The sequence below is a fragment of the Vulpes lagopus genome, chromosome 4 (genome assembly GCF_018345385.1).
Source record: "Vulpes lagopus strain Blue_001 chromosome 4, ASM1834538v1, whole genome shotgun sequence".
NCBI classification, from domain to species: domain Eukaryota; kingdom Metazoa; phylum Chordata; class Mammalia; order Carnivora; family Canidae; genus Vulpes; species Vulpes lagopus.
In genome coordinates, this window is record NC_054827.1 from 101,235,195 (window position 1) to 101,262,843 (window position 27,649).

Below are 27,649 nucleotides of genomic sequence, written 5' to 3' on the forward strand. Positions count from 1 at the left end.
GTTAGCAGACAAAAACTCCATGATTACTACATTCAAAAGAATAGTGGAAAGTATGGAGAAAATATGTGGAAAAAATGGGCAATTTCACCAGAGAAGTGAAATCTATGAAAAGAAAAAATAAAAAGAAATTCTATAGTTGAAAATATACCAGAAATTAGTAAATTACTAGGTATTTTAAAAGCTAATTTTTAAAAACCAGAAATAAGTTTACTAGAACACAGAAAACATTACTAGAAAACAGATCACCCACCATAAAACATTCAAATGGGAGAACAGAGAAAAAAAAAATTAAAGAAGAAAAAAGCATAAGAAATATATGAGACATACTCAAAAGGACTAAGTTACATGTAATTGGAATCCCAGAGGAGAAATGAATGAGCATAAACAATCTCTGAAGACATCATAATAAAAAAAATTTACTAATGAAAAACTAAAAAACTTAAAAATAACGGGGAGACAGGGTACATTATCTTCAAAAAGGGGCAAAGAAATATTGAAAGCTGGTCTCTCCAAAGATAAAAGTGACAGATGTTGGAAGAAAATGGTTTCAAAGTATTAAGAGACTATTAACTGTCAATCTAGAATTCTATAACTAGTGAAAACAGCTTTCAGGGCACCTGGGGGCTCAGTTAGGCGTCTCACTTCAGCTCAGGTCATGATCCCAGGGTCCTGGGATCAAGCCCTGCATGAGGCTTCCTGCTCAATGAGGAGTTGGCTTCTCCCTCTCCCTCTATCCCCCCACCACCCTACTCATGTTCACTGGCTCTTTCTCACTCAAATAAAAATAAAATCTCTTTAAAAAGAAAAGAAAACAGCTTTCCAGAGGTGTCTGGGTGGCTGTCAGTTAAACATCTGACTTTGGCTCAGGTCATGATCTCAGGGTCCTGGGATGGTGCCGAGTCAGGTTCCATGCTTCAGGAGGGAGTCTGCTTCTTGCCTTCTCCCTCTACCCATCCCCTCACTCATGCATATGCTCTCTCTCCCAAATAAATAAATAAAATATTTTTTAAAAAAAAACGTTTTCAGAATGAAGATAATACAACTCCATAAAAAAACAAAATTGGGCAAGGAATTTGAATAGTCAGACATTTCTCTAAAGAAGAAAACAAATGTCTAACAAACACATGAAAATATGTTCAGCATAGTCATCAGAGAGCTGCAAATCAAAACTGTAAGATACCAGTTCACACCCACCTGGATGACTATAATCAAAAAGGTAAACATAACAAGTGTTGGCAGGCAAGGGTGTGGGAAAACTGGAATATACTGCTGATGGAAAGCAAAATGACACAGACAACTTTGACTGTCTGGTAGTTTCTCAAAATGCTAAACTTTAGACTTACCATATGACCCAGCAATTCCACACCTAGGTAAATCCAAGAAAAATGAAAATATATGTTTACACAAAAATGTGTACATGAATGCACATAGCATTATTCATAACAGCCAGCAAGTGGAAACAACCAAATGCTCATCAATTGATGAATAAACAAAATGTAGTATATTCATTGGCTATTTAGTCAAAATAATGAAGTACTAATATACTCTACAACATAAATGAACCATAAAAACACTATGTTATACAAAAAAAGACAATCACAAAATATCCATAGTATATGATTTGACTTATATGAAATATCCAGAATAAGCAAACTTATAAAAATAGAATAGGTTATTAGTGACTTCCTAAGGCTAGACATATATGGAGGAAGGGGAATGGAGAGTGACTGCTAATAACTATAGGGTTTCTTTTAGGGGTGATAAGGATCTTCTGGAAAGAGGTGCCTGGGTGGCTCAGCCAGTTAAGTATCTGGCTCTTGGTTTCTGCTCAGGTCATGACATGATCTCATGGGTCCTGGGACTGAGCCCTCTGCTTAGCGCAGAGTCTGCTTCAGATTCTTCCTCCCTCTCCTTCGCACCCACTGCTCCTCCCCACTCACATGTGTGCATGCTCTCTCAAACTTTTTAAAAAGTGTTCTAGAAGAAAATGGTGATGTTTGCACAACTCTGTGACTATAGTAAAAAAAAAAAAAAACCCACTAAACTGTACATTTTCTTTTTAAATGGTGAATGTAAGAGATGTGAATTTTAATGTCAATACAGCAGTTTTTAAAAACAGTGATGAAATACATATTCAGATAAAGATCATAAAAGACTTGCACTAAAAGAAATAAGAAAGGGAGTTCTTTAGGAAGAAAGAAACTAATCCCAGGTAGAAACATAAAGGAAGGGACGCCTGGGTGGGCTCAGCAGTTGAGCATCTACCTTCAGTTCAGGGTGCAATCCCAGGTTCTGGGATCAAGTCCCACATTAGGCTCCTTACAGGGCACCCGCTTCTCCCTCTGCCTATGTCTCTGTTTCTCATAAATAAATAAATAAAATCTTAAAAAAAAAAAAAAAGAAACATAAAGGAAGAAAGTAGTGAAAAGTGAAGATCAGTGTGTATTTATGTGTGTATATATGAATATTGACTATATAAAACTTTGAGTTTTAATTAATTTATCACATTAAAATGCTTGGTAACAGAAACACAATAAGCAGGAAGCATAAACAGAACCAAGTATGCTGTAAGGATCTAAAATCAAGGAAGAGGTAAAAGAAGTGTGTTATTAAGAGGTAAATGTGTGTTATTACCAGCTATATTGAAATAAGTCAAGAATATATGCTTTAATTTCCAGGACAAGCCACTAAAAGAAAGGCAAAAAAACATGCGTTGAAGAAAATTACTAGAAAAGAATAAAAAATGTAAATAAAAAAGGTGGCCAATGAGGAAGAAAAAGGATCCTAAAAAAAAAAATATATATATATATATATATTTCTATATATATATATATATATATATATATCTGCGATTAAATTTAAGATACTGTTTTTCCCTAAAGATCTGAGAGAAAAGGAGCACAAGTGGGGGCGGGGCAGAAGCAGTGAGAATCCTTTAGCCAACTTCCCACTAAGAGGAAAGCCAACAACAATGTGGGGCTCAATCCCAGGACTCTAGGATCATGACCTGAGCTAAAATTAAGAGTGGCTACTTAACTGACACTGAGCCACCCTGGTGCCCCAAAATACTCTTCTTAAAAAGACTACGATTATATAATGGGATAGAGTTCAAATCTTAGAAGAAATTTGCCCTAAATATAAGGATAATGAAAAGCTGAAGAGGATACAAGATATAACAAGCAAATACTAAGCATAAGAAAGCTAATATAAGGTATACTAATATAAAACACCTTGAAGGCAAACAGTAGTAGCTGTAATAAAAAAAGATATTTCCTAATGCTGAAGATGTCAATCCATCCAGAAGATATGAACGAGCTTAAATTTATATTCAACTCATAACATAGCTCCAAAATGCATAAAGTAAAACCTGAAACTCAAAGAGAAATAGACATGTCCATAATCTTACAAAGACCTCAACACAGCCCAACAACATCTATCACTAGTTGACAGGACAAGCAGCCAAATAATCAGAAAGGTACAGTCCTTCTGTAGGCCTGAGAAACACAATTAAGATACCAATATAATTTTCTCTTCCATGGCCCTGCTCCTCACATAAGCACACTACAGTAACCAAAAACAACAACACGGTCTTTCAAGGGCAAATAAAACACCTACCAAAACTGACCAAAAGCCTGGGTCCTAAAACAAGCCTCAACATATTTCAAACAACCTCAATCATTTGGAGCACGTTCTCTAAACATACCAGAATTAAGCTAACAAAAAAGCTTAAAAATCTCTAATTTCTTAGAGATTTTACAATACATTTCCAAATAATTCATGCATTAAAAAAAGAAATCCAGTTTAAATTTGAAAATATTTTCAGCAGAATAATAACGAAGATGAAAAATCTTCATTATGATACTCTGTGAGACACAGCTCAATCACTGCTTACAGGGGAAAACATAGTCCTCTAGGATTTGTTAGGAAGGAGAGAAAGGCTGAAAAGTCAATGATTAATGTCAAAACAAAACAAAACAAAACTGTCCAAGAGGAGGAGAAAAGACAGAAATAAATGACATTTAAAACAGCTGATGAGGGGATCCCTGGGTGGCTCAGCGGTTTCGCGCCTGCCTTTGGCCCAGGGTATGATCCTGGAATCCTGGGATCGAGTCCCGTGTCGGGCTCCTTGCATGGAGCCTGCTTCTCCCTCTGCCTGTGTCTCTGCCTCTCTCTATGTCTATCATAAATAAACAAAAATAAATCATTAAAAAATAAAATAAAACAGCTGATGATAAAAATATTTTAGCAAACTAAAAAGTTCATTCTTAGAAACTGATATACTTTCAGCAAGACTGATCAAGAAAAAAAGACACAAAGTAACAATATAAGGAACAGGAAGACAGAATATAAGAGTATGAGCAATAGGAAGAAAATAAGAACAGGGCAGCCCCAGTGGCTCAGGTGGCTCAGCAGTTTAGCGCTGCCTTCGGCCTGGGCCTGGGGTGTGATCCCAGAGACCCGGGATCGAGTCCCACATCGGGCTCCCTGCATGGAGCCTGCTTCTCCCTCTGCCTGTGTCTCTGCCTCTTCTCTCTCTCTCTCATGAATAAATACATAAAATCTTTTTTAAAAACTGAAAAATTAAAAAAAAAAGACAATTCCTTAAAAACCCAATTTACCCAATTGACAGAAAAAGTAGAAAAATATGAATCATTTTTCTCCATTAAATAAGTTAAATATTTATTTTTAAAAAACACTCACAGCACACTCCAAGTACAAATAGATTTACCAGTAAAGTTTTCCAAGATTTAAAGAAGAAATACATTACTATTACACAAACTTCTGCAGAAAACAAGAAAGATCACTTCCCAACCAGCATAACTTGTGATAACCTAACAATGACATTACAAAAAAATATTAGAGACTCATCTTATATACACATACTTGTAAAAATCCAAAATGGAACATGAGCAAATCAAAATCAAGTGATATATATAAAAAGGTTAACACATCACAAGGTGTATTTCAAGAATGGTGCTTTAACATTTGAAAATCAACCAACATAGGATACCACATTAAAGAAAAAAGGGAAGAAAAATACCCAGAATCATCTACATAAACTCAGAAAAAGCATTTGATGAAATTCAATACTGATACAGTATAAGAAATAGTGGCATTAGAAATAGAAAACTTTTCTATTCTGATAAAGAGGATCCTCTTTTTTATAAAAAAAAAAAAAAAGCTCTCAGTAAATATCATAATTAATGATCAAATATCAAATGTTTCTTCAAAAAGTCAAGAATCAGACAAAGGATGCCTAACTATCTCCATTTTCACTCAACATTATACTAGAGGTCCTAGCTAATGCAATAAAATGAGATAATGTAATAAAAAAAATCAAAGGATTTCAAAAAGAGTAAATCACTGTTTGCAGACATGACTGTTTACACAGGAAATCCAAAAAATGCACATATAAACTATTAGAAATAAGTGTATTTTGAAAATGAATTATGCAAAATTGCTAGACACAAAATCAACATTAAAAACGTATACTATAATTTTATATACTCAACAACCATACAGAAAATAAAATCTGGGAAAAAACATAATGACACACAAAAAAAAATCCAATACCTAAAAATAAAGTAAGAAATGTGTAAGATCTGTACATTGAAAACCATCAAACAGTATGGAAAGAATTAACAAAAACCAAATGTAAGATAACCATTACCATGGATTACAAAACTTAATATTGTAAAGATTTCAGTTCTCCCTAAATCAATCCATACATTTAATGAAAAACAAAAAACAAAAAAAACAACCTAAATTCCAGTAAGGTTTTTTGTTCTCTTGGTGAATATTGACACTTGGTTTTATTTGGAAAGAAAAACAGCAAAAACAACCACTAAGTCATACACAACATCATGGTAGAATATTTGTTACCAAATATTATAGTAACTAAAATAGTGTAGAACTAAGCGAAGATATAAAATAAGCAAAGGAGCAAAACAGAGTTCAGAAACAGCCCCACAGGGCTCCTGGGTGGCTCAGTGGTTGTCTGCCTTTGCCTCAGGGTCTTGAGATCAAGTTCTGAATCAGGCTCCCTATAGGGAGCCTACTTCTCCCTCTGCCTATGTCTCTGCCTCTCTCTGTATCTCTCATGAATAAATAAATAAAAGCTTTAAAAAATAAAAAGAAAAAAAGAACAGCCCCATGTCTGTAGAATCACATGATTCAGGCAAAGGCAACCCTTGTCATGCAGTGGAGGAAAGATGGTTCTTAGAGCGTACTGGATGAGCCAAATATTTATCAGGAAAACAAATCTTGACCCCAGCACCTCAAATCATATACAAAAATAAATTCCAAATGAGTAACAGATCTAAAACATGAAAAGTAAAAAAAGCATAAAAATAATCATTATGGTCTTATGATAGGTAAATATTTCAACACAACACAAACAGCATTAGTCAAAGGAAAAAAAGAAGGTAAACTGGAAAACATTAAAAAAAAAGACTGAAAAAGTGAAAAGGCAAGCCATGATATGAGAGAAGTTACTTGTAATGCACATAAGGAACCAAAACATTTATAACATATTATATACAGAATAATAATTAATAAGAAAAAGACAGGCAGCCCACTAGGGAAAAAAACTGGAAAAGAAGTACACAGGTTAAGTCATAAAAGAAGATATCTATAAAAATATGAAAAAGGTGATCAACTTCATCAAACATCACAGAAACTTAAAATGTTACTTTTGCTCACCTACCAGAATAGCTAAAATGAAGGGGATAAAAACTACTATCTGAAGATTTAGAGCCACTGTAATTTCAACACAATGGTAGTACAGATTGTAAATTAGCACAATCACTAAAAGTGATTTTTTCTAAAAACTCTATTGCTATTAAAGCTGACCACAGGTATACTCTTTGACTTAGCAACTGTATACCTTGGTATATACCTAAGTATTCCTGTGTCACATGTAAGAGTATTCAAAACAGCATTCTGTAACAAGTCTCAACATGGAAAACCCAAAAGTCTAGTTCCAATAGAAAAAAATAAGTATATACATTATGTTCTCTCCACACAATGAATTATACATCAATGAAAATGTACAAAATACATCTACATATATACCCACATGTAACAGCAATATTAATTTCACAAACATAATGTTGCCAAAGGAACATATGCTGTCCACATAAATTCAACAACAGGCATAATTAATCTATGTGTGAGAAGTTCAGTTAATGGCCTTCCTTCCCTAGGGCAGGGAGATAATAGACTGGGAGACAGGACAGAGAGTTTCCAGGGTCGTGCACTGAAATATGCTGGCTACATGGTAATGTATTTTTTTGCCATAACTCACTCATCCACACTTAGGATCTGTGCAGTTTTTTTTTACGTTACACTTTAATACAAAATTTACTTTTTCAATAAAAATGTATTACACCAAGAAGGACAAACCCAAGATTTCACCAAAAACTCCCAAATGGAAGTGAAGTGAAAGCTTCCAAGTAGAACTGAAGTGAGGTGAGGTGAGGCAGCTCTTAAAAGTGCATGACAGTATCACTCCCAAGGTTTTCATTCACTGTTCTAATGACTTTTATCTTACCAGCTCAAAAAATCCAATCATCAAAAAACTATCTGCTATTCCCTCCCTCAGTATCGCTCCCTCAAACTATCCCAATCAGAGGCTGGTCATTCTTCCATGAAGTTTCCCATCACCTAAGCTTACCTTCTCCTTGCCATGTAGTTAAATCTCTTCTATAGGCTATATATTTTTAATGAGTTTCCAGTGCTTAACAGTCTCTCTCAAATATAGCAGGTATTCACATTTGGATTAATAAATGACATATATTCTCTTCTGCAGAGAAACCTTTTATTCCCCCATTTTAATGCAAGAATAATGAAACTTTTAACTCAGAATCCACAAATTCAAAATGACAAATTATGTCCGTGCCTAACCAAACTTAAAAAATAAATTGTCCAACTACCTCTTCTGTATGTTTTCTGCATTCTTTGCCAAAATCATCTGAGAAGAAATTCAGACACCCTTGCCCCATCTGGCAGCTTGGCAAGAAAACGACTTAGGTAAATTTAACATTATTAACAGGCTAATTCTAGTTGTTGAGTTACAGTGGCCAGGTCTTTTAGTAAGATAATTTCCTTAACTTAAAAGTTCCATCACACAGTCACTTACATATTCTAGCTCCTTTTTCTCTTTAAACATGTAGGGTCTTTTCCACTGGTAGATCCAGTGTATCTATGCTGAATTTAAACACAACTCTGTATGAGATAATGAGAATTCAGGGAATGTTATGTACTTTGCTAGTTCTCTGCTTTTATGTTACTCCCTTAATAAACCCTATTTTACATTTATATTGCATGTGTTCATGAAGCAAGTCCCCCATGCCTTCTCTACCTGTCACAATCCACAGATTTATGAAAGGACATTTACTTACAACCTTGTTTAGAGTCATTCCTTTGGAATGATGGTTATTTTATCAGACTCCCCTATTTTATCCACCTTCATAAAGAATCATACTGTGTGAGCCTGACACTCTAGTTAAACAATCTTCATGAGATGAAACAGAGTTCTCTTTAGTTAGGTACACTGATAACTCTAATCACTTCCACTAACTTCTCTACCAACTACTCGGCTTAGTTTTTTTCTCCAATTCTATCCACATTACCAGGTGAATTACTACTCAGACTGAAGAATTTAACTTTAGTACTGTTCTATTCCTGGTAAGCTTTCAGAAACCAGCTTTTCTGGAAATTTCTCCTGATAGGCAACCTTTCCAGAGACACCATCTCTCCTTCCTGCATATGCTGTGACTACCAGTTTATTTATTTACAATATTCTACAAAACTGTTTTTCCTTCTTTCCTTTAAACCAAGAGCTTGACAAACGTTTTCTTAAAGGGCCAGAGAGTAAAGATTTTAGGCTTATAGGCTGTACTTACTTATGCTGTTATAATGTGGAAGCCTCACAGACAATATGTAAACAAATGCATATGGCAGTGTTCTAAAAATAATTTATTTATAAAAACAGTCAGCCAGCCGATGGACTATAGTTTGCCAATCCCTGCTCTAAACTCTTACAACTTCCGGTCTTCATATATTAGTGTTATAACTATCTTGAATTTGTAAGGGCTTACTGACATTGGTACTGAAAATTAAGTTCAATATATTTTATCAGTTAAAACTGAGATCAATACATAAATGCTCTAAGGATATATGTGATAATGAGTTATAAAAAAATTCTCATTATTTCTTAGTTAACCAGAAAATTTAAGTGACCCAAACACATTCACTGATAACTGTAGTTAACTTAGGTATTACCTAATTATGAAAATAAAGATGATAATTTACAATAATAATATGTTAAAAACTAACAAACATAATCAAATGAACGGAAGACTAAGTTTATTATGATAAATCTACACAATGGACAGTAGTGGTGGGACTACAGTGACCTTTTTCTTTCTGTGTTTTCTATAATTAACAAGTATGATTTCTATAACAAGAAAAAAAATTTCTTTAAAGCACACGATGAGCTAAAAGTGTTAAAATTTTATTTAGTTTGGAAATAAAAATATTTAGACTTGAAATTAAATTTAAGAAAAATCCAACCATTCTCTCCTATGCTCCTCTTTAAAAAAAAATTTCTTTTTACATCAATTATAAATAAGTTAAAATTTTCATTTACCTGTCGGTTCCTTTCATCCATGATGCGTGTGATTTGTATTTTCTTCCGCCCCATTTTCAGTCACCTTTCCTTCCTTATATTCCAAATATTTAATTCAAAATTATTTTTCTTCAATACCCTAATGCATCGTACACAGCTTCTATTATTTCAGCTTCTAGTCCAAGGGCTACAGCTGAAATTTTCTATAAGATCTAAAAGAAAACACAAATTAGAAAATTTAAGTTCTATAAGTTTGCAAATGATGAAAATGTTATACAAATTTCAAGTCTGCTTCTATGCTGTATATAGGCACCCTTATTAGTTAAAATTCCTGGTTATATAAAATTGGTAATTAAGTTGAAGTTTTGTTAACTTTACCTCTTAAACATCTATTGAATCTTTTTGTGCCACTATAACTGGTTGAAAGAGTGCAATTATAACCTTTGAGTTTTTCCTCAATGAATATAATAATAGCAACAACAAGGGCCAACACTTACTGGCATTTTTCTATGTGCCAAGCACTTTTTTCTACATACCTGGTATGTCTTAACTCATTTAATCCAAAGTGCAATCTTTTTAGTTATAATTATCATTTCCATTTTATAAATAAGAATACTTAGGCAGAGAGATACTAAATAATATGTCCAAGATCACACACACAGTGAAGGGCAGAGCTTGGAATATGAACTCAGGGAGTCTGGCTCCAGAATTTCTCCTCTTTAACATTACAGAATATCCTTAAAAGCTTCTGATGGCCTCTATGTCAAAGGATAAACTGATAATCTGGTAGCCCCAATTTGCCTTTACAAACCATTCTTGCAAACTGCCCTAGTCGCCACCAAAATTACTATCTATGAATCCACAAAGGCACCATATGATTTCATAATAACATCCACTTAAATTAAATACCATTCCTTTTAGCCATTTAATAAAATCCTCCTAATCAATCAAGATTCATGTAAACCATAGTATCTTACTTTGTGGATATGTGTATAATAAATTCCAAGTAATTTTCCTCTGAGATCCTTCAAAAACAGGATTTTTTTATTCCATTTATCTCTGTAATTCAGTGACTGGCAATGATACAATTTGTCATGTTCTTAATGACAGTAGTGTTTTCAAACTCATATGGTAAAATATTTACAAGGAAGACAAATGCTAAAACATTCACAATCAAATTCTCAGGACAATTTTATGAAAGTATTTTTAATGTTGTACATGTATAGTCATAAAACTTTAAAAGTACTATGCAAATCCCTGTTTGATTAAATCTGGCTTTTGCTCAAAAGCAATGAGTTTTTCAATTCTTATCAGTACCATCATTACCATAAGGATGGCATTGCTTATATATCTTCCTTCATGTTTTCATTTCTTCATTCATATAAACATTAACTGAACATCTACTAACGACTGATAACTTTTAATTGGTCACCTACTTGCAAAACAATGTACTTCCAAACACTGAACTAGGCACAGAAGGCAAAATAGTAAAAACAAAACGGCCTGATTTCTGATCTCATAAAATTCACAGTTTAGTAGGGGCAAATAGACATTAATCAAACTATCATATAAGTGAGTCTGTATGAATTAAAATTAAGAAGTCATTTATCTGATCTAAATTTATTACTTAGGGAGGGTTACCCTGGGAATGTGCCTCATATCCAAACCCAAGAATGAGGGTGCATATTCTAGACAGAGAGAATAGCAAGTAGGTGGAAGCAAGGAACCCTAGAGAAACTGAAGGATGGCTAGTCACTGGTGAGAATCAATCAAACGGGCAGCTGTGCTATAGAATGTTTTTGTTTCTCACAAGACTGCAATATAAACCAACAGAGGGGCACCTGGGTGGCTCAGTGGTTGAGCAACAGCCTTCGGCTCAGGGCATGACCCTGGGGTTCTGGGATCAAGTTCCGTATCAGGCTCCTTGTGAGGAGCCTACTTCTCCCTCTCCCTCTGTCTCTGCCTCTCTCTCTCTGCCTTTCTCATGAATAAATAAATACAGTCTTTAAAATATATATACATATATGTAAAATAATATATACATATATATAAACCAATAGAGTCAGCTTATTCAAATCATGCTCCCTAATAGACCACATCACATCCAATTCCCATTATAAAAACCTGCACTATAGTAGGTAACATAAATATTCATACATTTCAATAATGACTAAAAGATATATGCATATTGTCTTTTAATCTGAAAAATTCTGAATGCTAAACCATATCTTAGTATTTCGCTTTGGCTGGCTGAGTAGGTTACTCCAATCCTTTTTTTTTTTTTTTTTAAGATGTATTTATTTATTTTAGAGAGTGATAGAGCATGAGTGAACCCAAATACAGGGAGGGGCAAAGGGGAAGAATCTTCAAGCAGACTTCACACTGAACACAGAGCCTGACTTGGCACTCAATCCCACAACCCTTGAGATCAAAACCTGAGCCCAAACCAAGACTCAGATGATTACTAGAGTGAAGCAACCAGGCACTCCAAACCAACCTTCTTCTAAGAATGAAAAAACAACAAGAAAAGTAATCTGCTCAAAACTACTGGAGAACTTTCAAGACAGAACTGAAGCGCTGAGCTTTGGAAGAAACAGGTAAGACCACACTTCACACTAATTTTCCCCTTAGTCATTAGAAGATTCTTAAAACTTTAGCTGAGCCCCACAGAATGCTCTCTGCTCAGTAGGGAGTCTGCTTCTCCCTCTTTCTCTCCATCTGCCCACTGCCAACTCAAGCTCACTTGCACAGCTCTCTCTCTCTCCCAAAAAAGTAAGATATTTAAAATATATATATTTAAAAAAACAAAAATCATTGGCTGCGAGACTGAGAAGCTAAACAGAGCTTTCAACAGCTCTATAGGTGGGACACAAAAATAGATTCAGGACCAAGAAACAGTCCCAGTAAACACACCAGGAACCTGGAGGGAATTCAAAGGACTATACCCTAGGCATAAAGGTAAACTAGAAATAGACCAGGCCAAGAAGGAGGAGAGTACAGCTTCAGATCACCTCAATCCCTCATTAGGTTAAGGTAACCTGGGCTACTTAGTATTATTAGCCTAGCTGCATGCCAGTAAAAACTTCTGAAAAAATGTTAGCAAAAGTAAATCTTACCAGCAAAATATAAAATCATCTAGAAATTCAAATGATCTTAGAATTTTCATACAAAATGCCTAAAAATAGGGCACCCAGGGTGGCTCAGCGGTTTAGTGTTGCCTTCAGCCCAGGGCGGGATCCTGGAGACCCAGGATCGAGTCCCATGTCAGGCTCCCTGCATGGAGCCTGCTTCTCCCTCTGCCTGTGTCTCTGCCTCTCTCTCTCTCTCTCTCTCTCTCTCTCTGTGTGTGTGTGTGCGTGTGTGTGTGTGTCTCATGAATGAATGAATGAACGAACGAACGAACAATAAACAAAATGCCTCTTTGAAAGAATTAATAAGATAGATAAACCATTAGCCAGCCTTATTAAAAAGAAGAGAGAGAAGACTCAAATTAATAAAATCATGAATGAGAAAGGAGAGATCACTACCAACACCAAGGAAATACAAACGATTTTAAAAACATATTATGAACAGCTCTACGCCAATAAATCAGGCAATCTAAAGAAATGGACGCATTCCTGGAAAGCCACAAACTACCAAAACTGGAACAGGAAAAAATAGAAAACCTGAACAGGCCAATAACCAGGGAGGAAATTGAAGCAGTCATCAAAAACCTCCCAAGACACAAGAGTCCAGGGCCAGATGGCTTCCCAGGGGAATTCTATCAAACGTTTAAAGAAGAAATCATACCCATTCTACTACAGCTGTTTGGAAAGATAGATGGAGTACTTCCAAATTCGTTCTATGAGGCCAGCATCACCTTAATTCCAAAACCAGACAAAGACTCCACCAAAAAGGAGAATTACAGACCAATATCCCTGATGAACATGGATGCAAAAATTCTCAACAAGATACTAGCCATTAGGATCCAACAGCACATTAAGAAAATTATTCACCATGACCAAGTAGGATTTATCCCCAGGACACAAGGCTGGTTCAACACTCGTAAAACAATCAATGTGATTCATCATATCAGCAAGAGAAAAACCAAGAACCGTATAATCCTCTCATTAGATGCAGAGAAAGCATTTGACAAAATACAACATCCATTCCTGATCCATCCCTCTTCATAGAGGGAACATTCCTCAACATCTTAAAAGCCATCTACAAAAAGCCCACAGCAAATATCATTCTCAATGGGGAAGCACTGGGAGCCTTTCCCCTAAGATCAGGAACAAGACAGGGATGTCCACTCTCACCACTGCTATTCAACATACTACTGGAAGTCCTAGCCTCAGCAATCAGACAACAAAAAGACATTAAAGGCATTCAACTTGGCAAAGAAGAAGTCAAACTCTCCCTCTTTGCCGATGACGTGATACTCTACATAGAAAACCCAAAAGACTCCACCCCAAGATCGCTAGAACTCATACAGCAATTTGGTAGCGTGGCAGGATACAAAAACAATGCCCAGAAATCAATGGCATTTCTATACACTAACAATGAGGCTGAAGAAAGAGAAATTAAGGAGTCAATCCCATTTACAATTGCACCCAAAAGCATAAGATACCTAGGAATAAACCTAACCAAAGAGGTAAAGGATCTATACCCTAAAAACTATAGAACACTTCTGAAAGAAACTGAGGAAGACACAAAGAGATGGAAAAATATTCCATGCTCATGGATTGGCAGAATTAATATTGGGAAAATGTCAATGTTACCCAGGGCAATTTACACGTTTAATGCAATCCCTATCAAAATACCATGGACTTTCTTCAGAGAGTTAGAACAAATTATTTTAAGATTTGTGTGGAATCAGAAAAGACCCCGAATAGCCAGGGGAATTTTAAAAAAGAAAACCATAGCTGGGGGCATCACAATGCCAGATTTCAGGTTGTACTACAAAGCTGTGGTCATCAAGACAGTGTGGTACTGGCACAAAAACAGACACATAGATCAGTGGAACAGAATAGAGAACCCAGAAGTGGACCCTGAACTTTATGGTCAACTAATATTCGATAAAGGAGGAAAGACTATCCATTGGAAGAAAGTCTCTTCAATAAATGGTGCTAGGAAAATTGGACATCCACATGCAGAGGAATGAAACTAGACCACTCTCTTTCAACATACACAAAGATAAACTCAAAATGGATGAAAAATCTAAATGTGAGACAAGATTCCATCAAAATCCTAGAGGAGAACACAGGCAACACCCTTTTTGAACTTGGCCACAGTAACTTCTTGCAAGATACATCCAGGAAGGCAAAAGAAACAAAAGCAAAAATGAACTATGGGGACTTCATCAAGATAAGCTTTTGCACAGCAAAGGATACAGTCAACAAAACTAAAAGACAACCTACAGAATGGGAGAAGATATTTGCAAATGACATATCAGATAAAGGGCTAGTTTCCAAGATAAAGAACTTATTAAACTCAACACCAAAGAAACAAACAATCCAATCATGAAATGAGCAAAAGACATGAACAGAAATCTCAGAGGAAGACAAAGACAGGGCCAACATGCACATGAGAAAATGCTCTGCATCACTTACCATCAGGGAAATACAAATCAAAACCACAATGAGATACCACCTCACACCAGTCAGAATGGGGAAAATTAACAAGGCCGGAAACCACAAATGTTGGAGAGGATGCAGAGAAAAGGGAACCCTCTTACACTGTTGGTGGGAATGTGAACTGGTGCAGCCACTCTGGAAAACTGTGTGGAGGTTCCTCAAAGAGTTAAAAATACACCTGCCCTACGATCCAGCAATTGCACTGTTGGGGATTTACCCCCAAAGATTCAGATGCAATGAAACGCCGGGACACCTGCACCCCGATGTTTATAGCAGCAATGTCCACAATAGCCAAACTGTGGAAGGAGCCTCGGTGTCCATCGAAACATGAATGGATAAAGAAGATGTGGTCTATGTATACAATGGAATATTACACTCAGCCATTAGAAACGACAAATACCCACCATTTGCTTCAACGTGGATGGAACTGGAAGGTATTATGTTGAGTGAAGTAAGTCAATCGGAGAAGGACAAACAGTGTATGTTCTCATTCATTTGGGGAATATAAATAATAGTGAAAGGGATTATAACGGAAGGGAGAAGAAATGTGTGGGAAATATCAGGAAGGGAGACAGAACATAAAGACTCCTAACTCTGGGAAACAAACTAGGGGTGGTGGAAGGGGAGGAGGGCGGGGGGTGGGGGTGAGTGGGTGGCGGGCACTGAGGGGGGCACTTGATGGGATGAGCACTGGGTGTTATTCTGTATGTTGGTAAATTGAACACCAATAAAAATTAATTTATTACAAAAAATAAATAAAATGCCTAAAAATAAAAAATAATTATTATTTTTATTTTTTATTATTTTTTATTTTTTATTACTAATGGAAGGGAAAAAATTAATTAACTCAAAATTGTATTTTAAGAAAGACCAAGTCAGGTCTTGACTAAAAACTAAGATTTTAAAATGGGAATACAATCAGACCCATAGTAGATCCAGGTAATGTTATCAGAAAAAAACTTTAAAATAAGTTAATGTGTTCAAAGAATTAAAAAACAAAGAATATTAGCAGACAATGCTTAAAGTATAGAAAACACAGAACAGTTTTGAAAACAGAAAATAACAAATTATGATGAGTTGGACAACAGGTTAGAATACAGCTAAGGAAAGAATAGTACATAATTTTTCTCTTACCCAGAAGATAGGAAAGAGGAAAATACTTACACCAGAAGATAGGAAAGAGGAAAATACGGATTCCCCAAAAGATACAAATTGGGAAACACAGAAAAGAGTGTGAAAAAATTATGACACATGGATCCAAAGTACACGTAACTTTCTGGGAGTCTCAGAAAGGAAAGAGAGAAATACTTAAAGACATATAGGTAAAAACTTTTAAAACTTTTATCAGTGACATCAAGCCACAGATCCAGTATCTACAAACTCCCCTGTAAAACAAATACAAAGAAAAACACAACTTAAAGCATATCAAAGAGGTTAGATAAAGGAAAAGAGAGACGAAAAGACAGCCACAGACAGATCTTAAAAGTAGCCAAAAAAGGAAAGATAAACTTTAAAAACAGTATTAAGATTTATAGTTGACTTTTTCACACAAGTAATGAAGCCAGAAGACAATGAAATGATACCCTGTGAGTACCAAGAGTGGGAGAAAGGCCAGACTAGAATTCTAAATCTGGTAAAAAATACTCTTCAGAGAAGGGGGCAAAAACAGAGTGGGGGTGGGAGGAGGAAACACAGACATTTGCAGTCAAATAGAATTTAACACTAAAACACTTTAAAGTAGAAAGAAAAAAGGATCCCAGGCATAGTTTGGATATTACACCAAAAAGTAAGCAAGTAGGCAAGGAAGCAAATAAATAAATAAAAACATGAACAGGAGAAATATGTACTTCTAAGTGAATATTCTAAGTAACAATACACTGTAGAACTTAAAATATTACAATGCACAACAACAGTACATAATTGGGAAGGGTAGTAAATGAAATTAAAGTATGCTAAAATCCCTTCATTTTATGGGAAATAGAAAAAGTACTTTTTTACTTTTTGGACTTAAGTCAAATAAGCATGTAAGAATAGTGAGAGTACATACAGCTAACTAATGGAAGGGGAAAAATTAATAACTCAAAATTATATTTTAAAAAAGACCAATTAAATGCCGATTACAGAAGCAGATCTTAAGTATAATTATATAGAAAAAAAAAGCAAAAGCATGGACACAAATCAAAAGAAAGTTCCGTAGCTTTATTCTATCGCAGCACATTTCAATGCAGGAGATAAATACATGGATAGAAATACAGGAAGATACTTCATTACAGTAAAAGTTCAATTCACCAGAAAGATTTAGCAATTCTAAATCTAAATGTACTGAATAACACAAAGTCAGGAATCTGTTCCTGAAAATCAGATATTCTGTGCAAAACCTTAACCAGGAGCTTATTTTCCATTACTTTCAATAGGAAAAATTATGCTACATATAAAACTTGTAATACCCAATCATTTCTTTTTTAAAACTGAAATACAGAAAATGTCCATTTATATTAGTAATTATCATGGTTAGGATGTAAATACTACATGACTTCATACACAATAGTTTGCTCACTGTCTTTGTTTCCTTCTCCACAATTTAATACTTTCTGAACATTTTTGGGTGTGTGCTTTCTACAAATCTAAGCAAACTTAAGGGCCAAATATGAATAGCAATTAAAACTTATTCAGACAAATACATATGCCAAATAACAGCTCAATGGCTTATAACAAGGTAACTTCTTTCTTACTGCCAGCAGTAACAGCACATTCCTTCTGTTGACAGTACATGCTTCAAAAATGTCTTACATGTGATTCTAATGTTCTACAAATTGCATCTGAAATTTATTTTTTGACTTTTCCCATACATCAGTTTGTTAAAATATTGCATTGAATTCTGCAGTGTAAAAACATACTTTTCGTTTTCTTCTTTTTAAAGATCTATTTATTTAAAAGAGAGTTGAGGGAGGAGGCAGAGGCAGAGAGAGAACAAAATCTCAACTAAAATCCCTGCTGAACGCAGAGCCCACCCATACAGGGCTCGATCTCACAACCCTGAGATCCTGAGCTGAGCCAAAATCAAGAGTTGGACACTTAACCAACTGAGCCACTCAGGCAGCCCAAAAACATATTTTTTCCAAATAAACTTCAGCCAGTACTAAGTGAAGACCACAATTCTAGCAAGATGATTTTTTTAATAAATTTTTATTTATAAAAAATAATAATAATAAATAAATTTTTATTTATTTATGATAGCCACAGAGAGAGAGAGAGAGAGAGGCAGAGACACAGGCAGAGGAAGAAGCAGGTTCCATGCACCGGGAGCCCAATGTGGGATTCGATCCTGGGTCTTCAGGATCGCGCCCTGGGCCAAAGGCAGGCGCCAAACCACTGCGCCACCCAGGGATCCCTCTAGCAAGATGATTTTAACATAGCTTTCTCAGTGACTGATGGAACAAGCAAACCAAAACAAGGAACAGACAAGAAGAAAAAAAATTTGAACTTTACAATTAACAGCCTGACATATAGAACACTATACCTAATAAAAGCAGAAAACACGTTCTTCTTCAGTGCACAAAAACATGTGCCAAAAGTGAGCAACATGCTAGATCATAAACTGTTAACAAATTTCAAAGGACAGACATGTTTTTCTGACCTCCAATTAAGTTATGAATAACAATATAATTAGAAAATGCTTATATTGGGAAATTAAGCAATAAACTTCTGACTAACTCATAGGTCAAAGAAGAAATAGTCAAAATTAGAAAAGATTTTGAATGGAATGCTATTAAAATTACATCACATTAAAATTTATGGGATGCAGCTAACCCCATGCTTAAGAGGGAAATTTATAGCTTTAAAATACATATATAGAGGAAAGGCCAAAAACCAAAGTTCTAAAGCAACCATCTGAAAGGGTTATAAAAAGAACAAATTAAGCCAAAGGCAGTACAAATGAAGAAATAAAAGAGCATAAATTAATGAGATAGAAAACAAACATACAGACACCAACAAAACCAAAAGTTTTTGGAAGGACTAATGTAAGTCCAGGGAAAAAGTAGCAGTGGAAAAAAAAAAAAAAACTAAAAAACATATCTGGCCCCAAAGGTCTTAGATTTAAAAATATGAACTTGTTTTTCATAACATGTCCTATATCACATGAAGATTGATACAAATAACAAAAATATGAAAGTAAATTTTATCAAACCAAACTGGCAGGTGTAAACTCTTGAACCACTTAGCTCAAACACACTAACAACATAATTGTAACAATCTTTAGATTCCATTAGGTCCTACAATTTAAGTACATCTAGTGCCTTTTCAATGGTCCCTCACCCAGTATATATCCCTCCTTTTATCCAGTCAAGTTTTCATATACCCTCACTCCCTTGGCTTTTGCTCTCCCTCCTCCCTCCACTCATTTCCTGGGAAAAAACTCACTCTTGACTACCCGCTCCCATGTAGCTGAATATGGCTGAGAATAAACCACCATGCTAACCAGTCTAATTAATCTCACTATAAATTTAGCAATTTTCCATTGCCCAATTTCCTGGTTGATTATTTTATGCCATATTCTCTCTCCTCTCTCCAAAACTCATCACTCATTCTCACTTTCAGCTGATGACTTTGTTCTCTATTCTACTGATGGAAAAATAGTAATCAGAAGAGAAGTTCCTCAAATTCCTGCCATGACAACTATCAACCCATCACCATCAGTCCCATTATGCACTGCTTTCCTATTTAGGTCTTGGTTGCAGCAATTCCTCCTTTCTTTCCTTCAAAGTCAAAATCTTCTTCTATACTGAAGCACTTCCACTGGAAAAAGTTAAATAAAAGATACTATTATATCAGTTACCTAAAATGAAATAGAGAAAACTAAGTGCCTTGATCCTGAAATTTAAAATGTACTAATAAACAAATTCATCTTTGAGAAGTTTCAATTTCATAAAAGATGTAAATTCTCCCCCAAATTAATCTAGAGATTCAATACAATCCTAATCAAAACACCAGGTTTCCCTTTATTATACGCAGAAAAACTAACAATACTACTCTAAAATTCATTTGCAAATATAAAGAACAGTCACAACTACCTTGAAGGATAAAGCTAAAAGACTCACATACAGTCACTTAACAGACTTATTACAAAGCAATAGTAATTTGAGACAGTGTGAATTTTGCCCCCAGGGCAAACTCAAATCTAACAGAAGGAAGGAAATAATCAAGACCAAAACAAAGAAAAATAGAAAAATAAGGGGGGGAAAAAACACAATAAAACCAAAAGTTGTATTGGGCCAGTGGGATCAAGGGGGATAGGGAGGTACCAACAAAATGGCAGCAGACCCTCCATCTTGTTACTCTCACCTGGGAACTTTCCCATCACCAGCAGACTGCCCAAGGACACGTCATCATGGGGAGACAGGGCCTACTCAGGAAACCTGAACTGCACCTTACCCAAACCCCATATAAGGGCATATGTTATCACCCCAAACAGACACAGCCCCTTACCCACCCCCCTTAAAAAGCTCACATGTACTCCTTTGGGGAGTCCTTTGGGGTGCGACATCCCCCCTCTCCCTCCCCTTGCTGGCCTGGGCGGGGGGGACACCTTGCCCAAGAGCGCAACCCATTAAAAGCTTGCCTCAACCAACTTTTGCCTGGCTTCTCTATTTCATTTCACTACCAATCAGATTAAACCTGACAAGCTGATTTTCAAAAGGTTAAAAAAACAAAAAAAAAGACCTTTAGTTAGGATGGACTAAGAGAAAGCAAGACTCAAATAATTAAAATGAGAAATGAAAGTGTGATCATTACTACCAATTCTAGAAATAATTATAAGAGAGTATGATGAACAATAGTAATGCCAACATAATGGATAATTTAGATAAAATGGACAAATTTCCTAGAAACACAAAACCTACCAACACAGAGTCAAAAAGAAACAGAAAAAGCTAAATAGATCCTAGAAAGGAGACTGAATTTTAGTAACCAAAATCCTCTTGACAAAAAAAGTACTCACCCTGATGTCTTCACTGGGAGTTCTACCAAACTACCACATCTTTCTCAAACTCTTCCCAAACTGAAGGGAAAAAAATACATCCTAACTTACTCTACAAGGTCAGCATTGCTTTGTATCAAAGCTAGACAATAAAATAATTAATAGCCCTTATGAAGACTGATACAGAAGTACTGAAGATGATACTGGCAAACCAAATCCAGCAGCATGTTAAAAAGGATTATATACCAGGACAAAGTGGGATTTACTCCTGGAATGAAAGAATGATTTAACATACTAAAATTAAAACTAATCAATATGATACACCACATTAAGAGAAAGAAGGAAAAACCACATGACCCTTTAAAAACTGATGCAAAAGAAGCATTTCACAAAATACAACACTCATTTATGATAAAAGCAATCAACCAGAAATAGAAGGAAACTACCTCAACATAATAAAAACATAATGAAAATCATTTAGAAAAAAATAAAATAAAATCATTTAGGAAAATCCCACAGCTTACAGCATGTTCAAATGGTGAAAGACTGAAAGCTTTTCTTCTAAGATCAAGAATAAGACAAGGATGACTGATTTCACCCCTTAGATTCAACAACAGAAGTTCCAGACAAAGCAATTAAGCAATAAAAAAGGAATAAGAGGTCTCCAAACTGGAAAGAAAAAGTTAAGTATCTCTGTTTACAAATATGGTCTTATATATAGAATCCCCTAGACTCCACAAAACACTGCTGAAATAAATTCATCAAAGTAGTAGGATACAAATGAACGCTTAATCAGTTGCATTTGTACACTAACAATGAACAGTCTGAAAGAAGAAAATAATTCCATTTGCAATAGCATCAAAAAATTTTTTCAAATATTTTAGAGAATAAGTGTGCATGTCCAAGATGGGGAAGAGGCAGAGGGAGAGGAAGAGAATCCTCAAGTAGGCTCCCCACAGGGGCTCAATCCCAGAACCCCAAGATCATGACCCAAGCCAAAATCAAGAGTCAGATGCTTAATTGACTGAGCCACTCAAGTGTCCCTACAATTGCATCAAAATTTTTAAAACACTCAGGAATTAACTTAGTCAACGTAAAAGACTTATACACTGAAAACTAAACAACACTGACAAAAAAAAAGTTAAAGAAAATACAATAAATAAAAATACACCATATATCCACAGACTGAAAGACTTAATGTTAACATGGGAGTATTACCCAAAGTGAGCTACAAATTCAATGCAATCCCTATCAAAATCCCAATGATATTTTTTTTGCAAAAATATGAAAAGCCATCCTAAATAAATATGGAATCTCAGGATCTCCAAATAGCCAAAACAATCTCAAAAAAGAACAAAGTTGGAGGATGCACACTACCGAATGTCAAAATTTTCTATAAAACTATAATGCTTAATACAGTATGGCACTGGCATAAAGACAGACATATAGATCAATGGAATAGAATAAAAAGCCCAGACAAATCCATAAATGTATGGCCAAATGTCAAAGTGTCCATGGATACTATTAAAAGAGTAAAACAGCAACCCATCAAAGGGAAGAAAATAATTATAGATCATAATAGCTGACATTAATATCCAGAATATGTAAAGAATCCCTAAACCTCTACAACAAAAATAAGCAAAGGACTTGAATAGACATCTCTACAAAGCAGATATACAAATGGCCAATGAGCTCATGAAATGATGCTCAACATCACTAATCATTAGGCAAATGCAAATCAAAACCACAATGACATGCCACTTCACACCACTTCACACCATTTGGATAACTATCCTCAAAACAAATAAGCAAAAAACAAGCAGCCTTAACGTGAATGTGAATAAATCTGAAACCCTGTGCGTTATTTTTGGGAATGTAAAATGGCACAATTGCTGTGGAAAACAGTATGGTGGCTACTCAAAAAATTAAATAGAGAATAATAATTTGATCCAACAGTTCCACTTCTCGGTCTATACACAAAAGAACTGCAAGCAGGGACTTGAATATTTGTACATCTATCTTCACAAGAGCATTATTCACACTTAAAAGGTGGAAACATCTATCTTCACAAGAGCATTATTCACACTTAAAAGGTGGAATCAATCCCAACGTCATTAGCAGATGAAGAGAAAAACAAAATGTGTTACCTACACACAACAGAGTATTTTTTTCAGCTGAATAATACTGTCACTTGTTACAACATGAATAAACCTTAAAATATTATGGTAAGATAAATCAGTCATAAAAAGATAAATATTAGGCAATTCCATTTATATGAGGTACACAGAGTAGTCAAAATTCATAGATAAAGTACAATGATAGTTACCAGGGATGAGAGGGAGGGACAAATGGAGAGCTACTGCTTAATGAGTACAAAGTTTTAATATGGGATGATAAGAAAGTTCTGGAGATAAATGGTGATTGTTGCACACCAGTATGAGTTTACTTAATACCACTGTACTATATATTTAAAAGTGGTCAAAATGATAAATACTATGTTATGTATACTTTACCACAATTTCAAAAAATACAAATACTAAAAAACAAAAAGGTACATTACACACCTTTAAAACAACTGTAGATTATGATTTTATTAATTTAAGCTAACCATTAACCCATTAGGTCAAATGAGTACTAACTTTTCTATATGATAAAACTAAAATAAGTTTAAGAAATGGAAACATTTAAAGCCAACCTCTGAAACTAATACTTATATTTGGTAAACAGGGATGGGCATTTTTCCCACAAAGTAATGTATCTTATCCTTGGGGGAGAGAGAATACGGGGGGAGGGTGGAATCACACTAAATCCCAAGGTCTGTATCTGTATTCAGGCAACATTAAAGTAGAAAATTAGTTTAAGCTGAACTCTCAGTTAACCAAAATTCTTTCTAGATCATTTTTATAAAATCAGAAACTAGATTAAAAAAAAGAGACTCCCACTATGGATTCTGCTGTCTTAATTTAAGGAACTCCAGCTGTTTCAGTCATTAGAGCATGTGACTCCTGATCTCAGGTTATGAGTTCAAGCCCCTCTGGGGGTAGAGTTTACTTAATTAAAAAAAAAAGAGAGAAAGAAAGAAATATAAAATCTAACATTCAAATTCATACTAATACTGATCACAGATGTTCAGTCTTTTTAAATCAATTTTGTTTACTGTTTTAAAGAACTTTGTTGCTTAAGTAACTAAATATTTTAAGAGCATGGACTTTAAACAGAAGGTGAACTTTACTTTTTAAGGTTAGCTGTTATCAAATAAACACCAACCTTTGAGTTCATCAGAACATCTCATTTTGATGATTCTGGTAAATCTATTTTTTCAAAAACTACTAAAGAATTTGTCATAAAAGTAAAACTATGTCCAATCAATGACTGAACTTTTTAAACAAATAATCAAGTATTTAACAAGAGAAAATCTTTAATTATTCATTACTGCTTTAAAAGAAAGAAACTTAAGAGGCACCTGGGTGGCTCAATCAGTTAAGTGCCAGCTAGCTTCTGATTTCTACTCAGGTCTTGATCTCAGAGTCCTAGGATCATGCCCTCTATTGAGCTCTGTGCTCAATAGGGAGTCTGCTTGAGGATTCTTTCTCCTCCTCCTTCCCTCTTCCTCTGTCCCTCCCCCTGCTCATGAGTGTTTTCTCTCTCTCTCTCTCAAATAAATCTTTAAGAGAGAGAGAGAGAAAAGAGAACTTAATTCAATTTTGGACATATTAAACTTGAGATCGTCAAAAAACATACAATTGAAAATGTCAAACAGGACGCTAGATATAAGACTCAAACATCAGAGCTGAAAACACGCTTTTGGGAATCTTGGGCATATAGTCATTATTAATATTGTGGGAAACAACATGCTCACCTAGAGACAAAACATAAAAAACAGCACCAAAGTCCCAAGGAACAAATATTACTGTTGCAAATAAATAGCCCAAAACTATCCTCTAGACATAAGGTTTTGAAACAATGTGGCCAACATTAAAGAAATAATTTTTTAACTTTTTCCAAAAAAAAAAAAATCTTTCAGCTTTTCTTGAAAAATGCATTCTGCTTTCAAGAATTTATTCTAGTTTTTTTCTTCTAAAATAAATATTGTTGGGATAAGGAAAAAGTTACTACAAAAAGACAAGCAACGGCTGCTTTTAAATTTAAGAAAAAAAATCATGAACTTTAAACATCACTGAAATCTTCCTTCTGTTTCAGCATTTTGTGCCATTTCCAATTACTCTTTCTTCACAACTTGCTTGGAATTTCAAAGCACTATGCTTATTACTATTTGAGCAAGAAACCTAGATCTGAGCCACAGACATTTCACTAAATTAGCTGCATAAATTTGGTACCTGACAATATCTAAAACTAACTTCTTATATTAAGAGGAAAACTAAGATTATACATATTATATGTATCACACAGGGCTAGAATAAAAGAGTACGCAATTGTAAATATTGGAGGGAAAGTGATTCACTATTACTACTAACAAATAGATTTCCAAGCATGATATTAATATTTATGATCAGAAAAAAATGAGTATTTACTATGATGCTATTTCACATATTTATTTCCCTTGAAACATATTAATCTTTTGTACACACAATATAAATCAAGAGAAAAATTAAAAATATTATCTTGCAATTTATTTCCAATAATTAAGTCAAATTGGTATCTAAGATGATACCTTATAAAAAAAGCAAACTAAAACATGAGATAAAAGTATATTATACATATATCGTATATATAGCTTCTATGCAGTATAAATTTTTTGCCTTAAGCTTCGTAGATATTCTGATTTCTTCCTTTTTCTATAAATAGTTTATCAATGAAGAAAAGGGGGCAGTGCTGAGTCAATACTATTCCAGGACCCATTTTAATCTATACCTTTTTTTTTTTAAACCAAACTTTAATCAAGATGCTTGAAAAAAGGGCTCCCTGGGGGGAGCCTGCTTCTCCCTCTGCCTATGTCTCTGCCTCTCTTTCTGTGTCTCTCACGAATAAATAAAATCTTTAAAAAAAAAAAAGATGCTTGAAAAAGAATCCTATAATTTTCAAATTACCTTAGAAATCATCTTGTATTGCTCCTTCTCTTCCGCAAGAGGCCAGAGGTGACCTCTGAAAATGGTTCGCTCTTCACTTGACCCAAAAAACCCTACAAATTCAGGCTAACCTTCAAATCTTCACGGTCACTTTAAGAACACAAGTGAAAATGCCCAGCCCATCAAGAGTATGAATACCTGAAAAGCCACCAAGTATCCGAAAGATGGCACTTTGCACACCCAATATGTGTCATTCTGTTACTACAACAGTGGAATGGGGCTGCACACAGGCCAAAAAAGAGTGCTGAATTTTACTACACATGCTTAAAATTGCAGAGTATTGCTGAGCTTAAGGGTTTAGATGTAGATGTAGATTCTCTGGTCATTGAACACATCCAGGTGAACAAAGTCCCCATGATGTGGCATAGAATTTACAGGGTTCATGGTCAGATTAACCCAGATATGAGCTCTTCCCAGCACACCGAGACAACTCTTACTGAAAAAGAGCAGATTGTTCCTAAACCAGAAGACGAGGTTGCGCAGAAGAAAGAGGTATTACAAAAGAAACTGATGAAACAAAAACTTAGGGCCCCAGGGCTGGTAAATTCTGCATAAAATGAATGCAAATAAAAGTAAAAACAGAAAAAAAATTTTTAAAGAAATCATCTGGTATTATAATCCCCACCCCTTCAGCAGACAAGCTGGAATCCAAGAAGAAAAGTGAACCCTCCAAAGTCTCAGGTGGTTCAAACAGCCAGGACTTTTTCTACTATATAACATGGCCCTTGTTTCTTGACTTTAATCATTCATACACTAACTTCTCAATCTTTCTCCCAAGTACCACTCTTAACACTACTATTTACCTATTTTTTTCTTTACATCAGTTTCCATTTTCACTCTAATAAATTATCTGAATATAAAACTTTATTACTGATAGAAAACAGATCTTGCCACAAATGAAAAATTGCTTTAAAAATAATGAAAACTTGGGGATCCCTGGGTGGCGTAGCGGTTTGGCGCCTGCCTTTGGCCCAGGGCGCGATCCTGGAGACCCGGGATCGAATCCCACGTCGGGCTTCCGGTGCATGGAGCCTGCTTCTCCCTCTGCCTATGTCTCTGCCTCTCTCTCTCTCTCTCTCTCTCTGTGACTATCATAAATAAATAAAAATTAAAAAAAATAATGAAAACAGAATTAAATATCAAGTAAAATAGAAGTATTTACATATACTGTTGGTACGTTTATATGGTTTCCATAATTATATGGTAAAAATTATATATATGATATATAATATATATAATAATGGTAATTATAAGTACCATGACTAGATGGTAACTATATATATATATATATAAACCTATGTAATATATAATATATAATAATGGTGATTATAAGTACATT

General features: G+C 34.9%; 1 protein-coding gene across 2 annotated transcripts in view; it reads right to left on the reverse strand.

The window, feature by feature from the left end:
* The window catches only part of MEF2A (myocyte enhancer factor 2A), a 165,365-nt gene that overhangs the window by 80,828 nt on the left and 56,888 nt on the right, over positions 1 to 27,649 (reverse strand). For both annotated transcript variants that reach the window (XM_041753227.1, XM_041753226.1), the window contains one exon: positions 9,653 to 9,843. In XM_041753227.1, coding sequence (XP_041609161.1) covers positions 9,653 to 9,706 — 54 coding nt within the window. In that variant the 5' untranslated portion in view covers positions 9,707 to 9,843. The remainder of the gene's footprint in view (positions 1 to 9,652; positions 9,844 to 27,649) is intronic.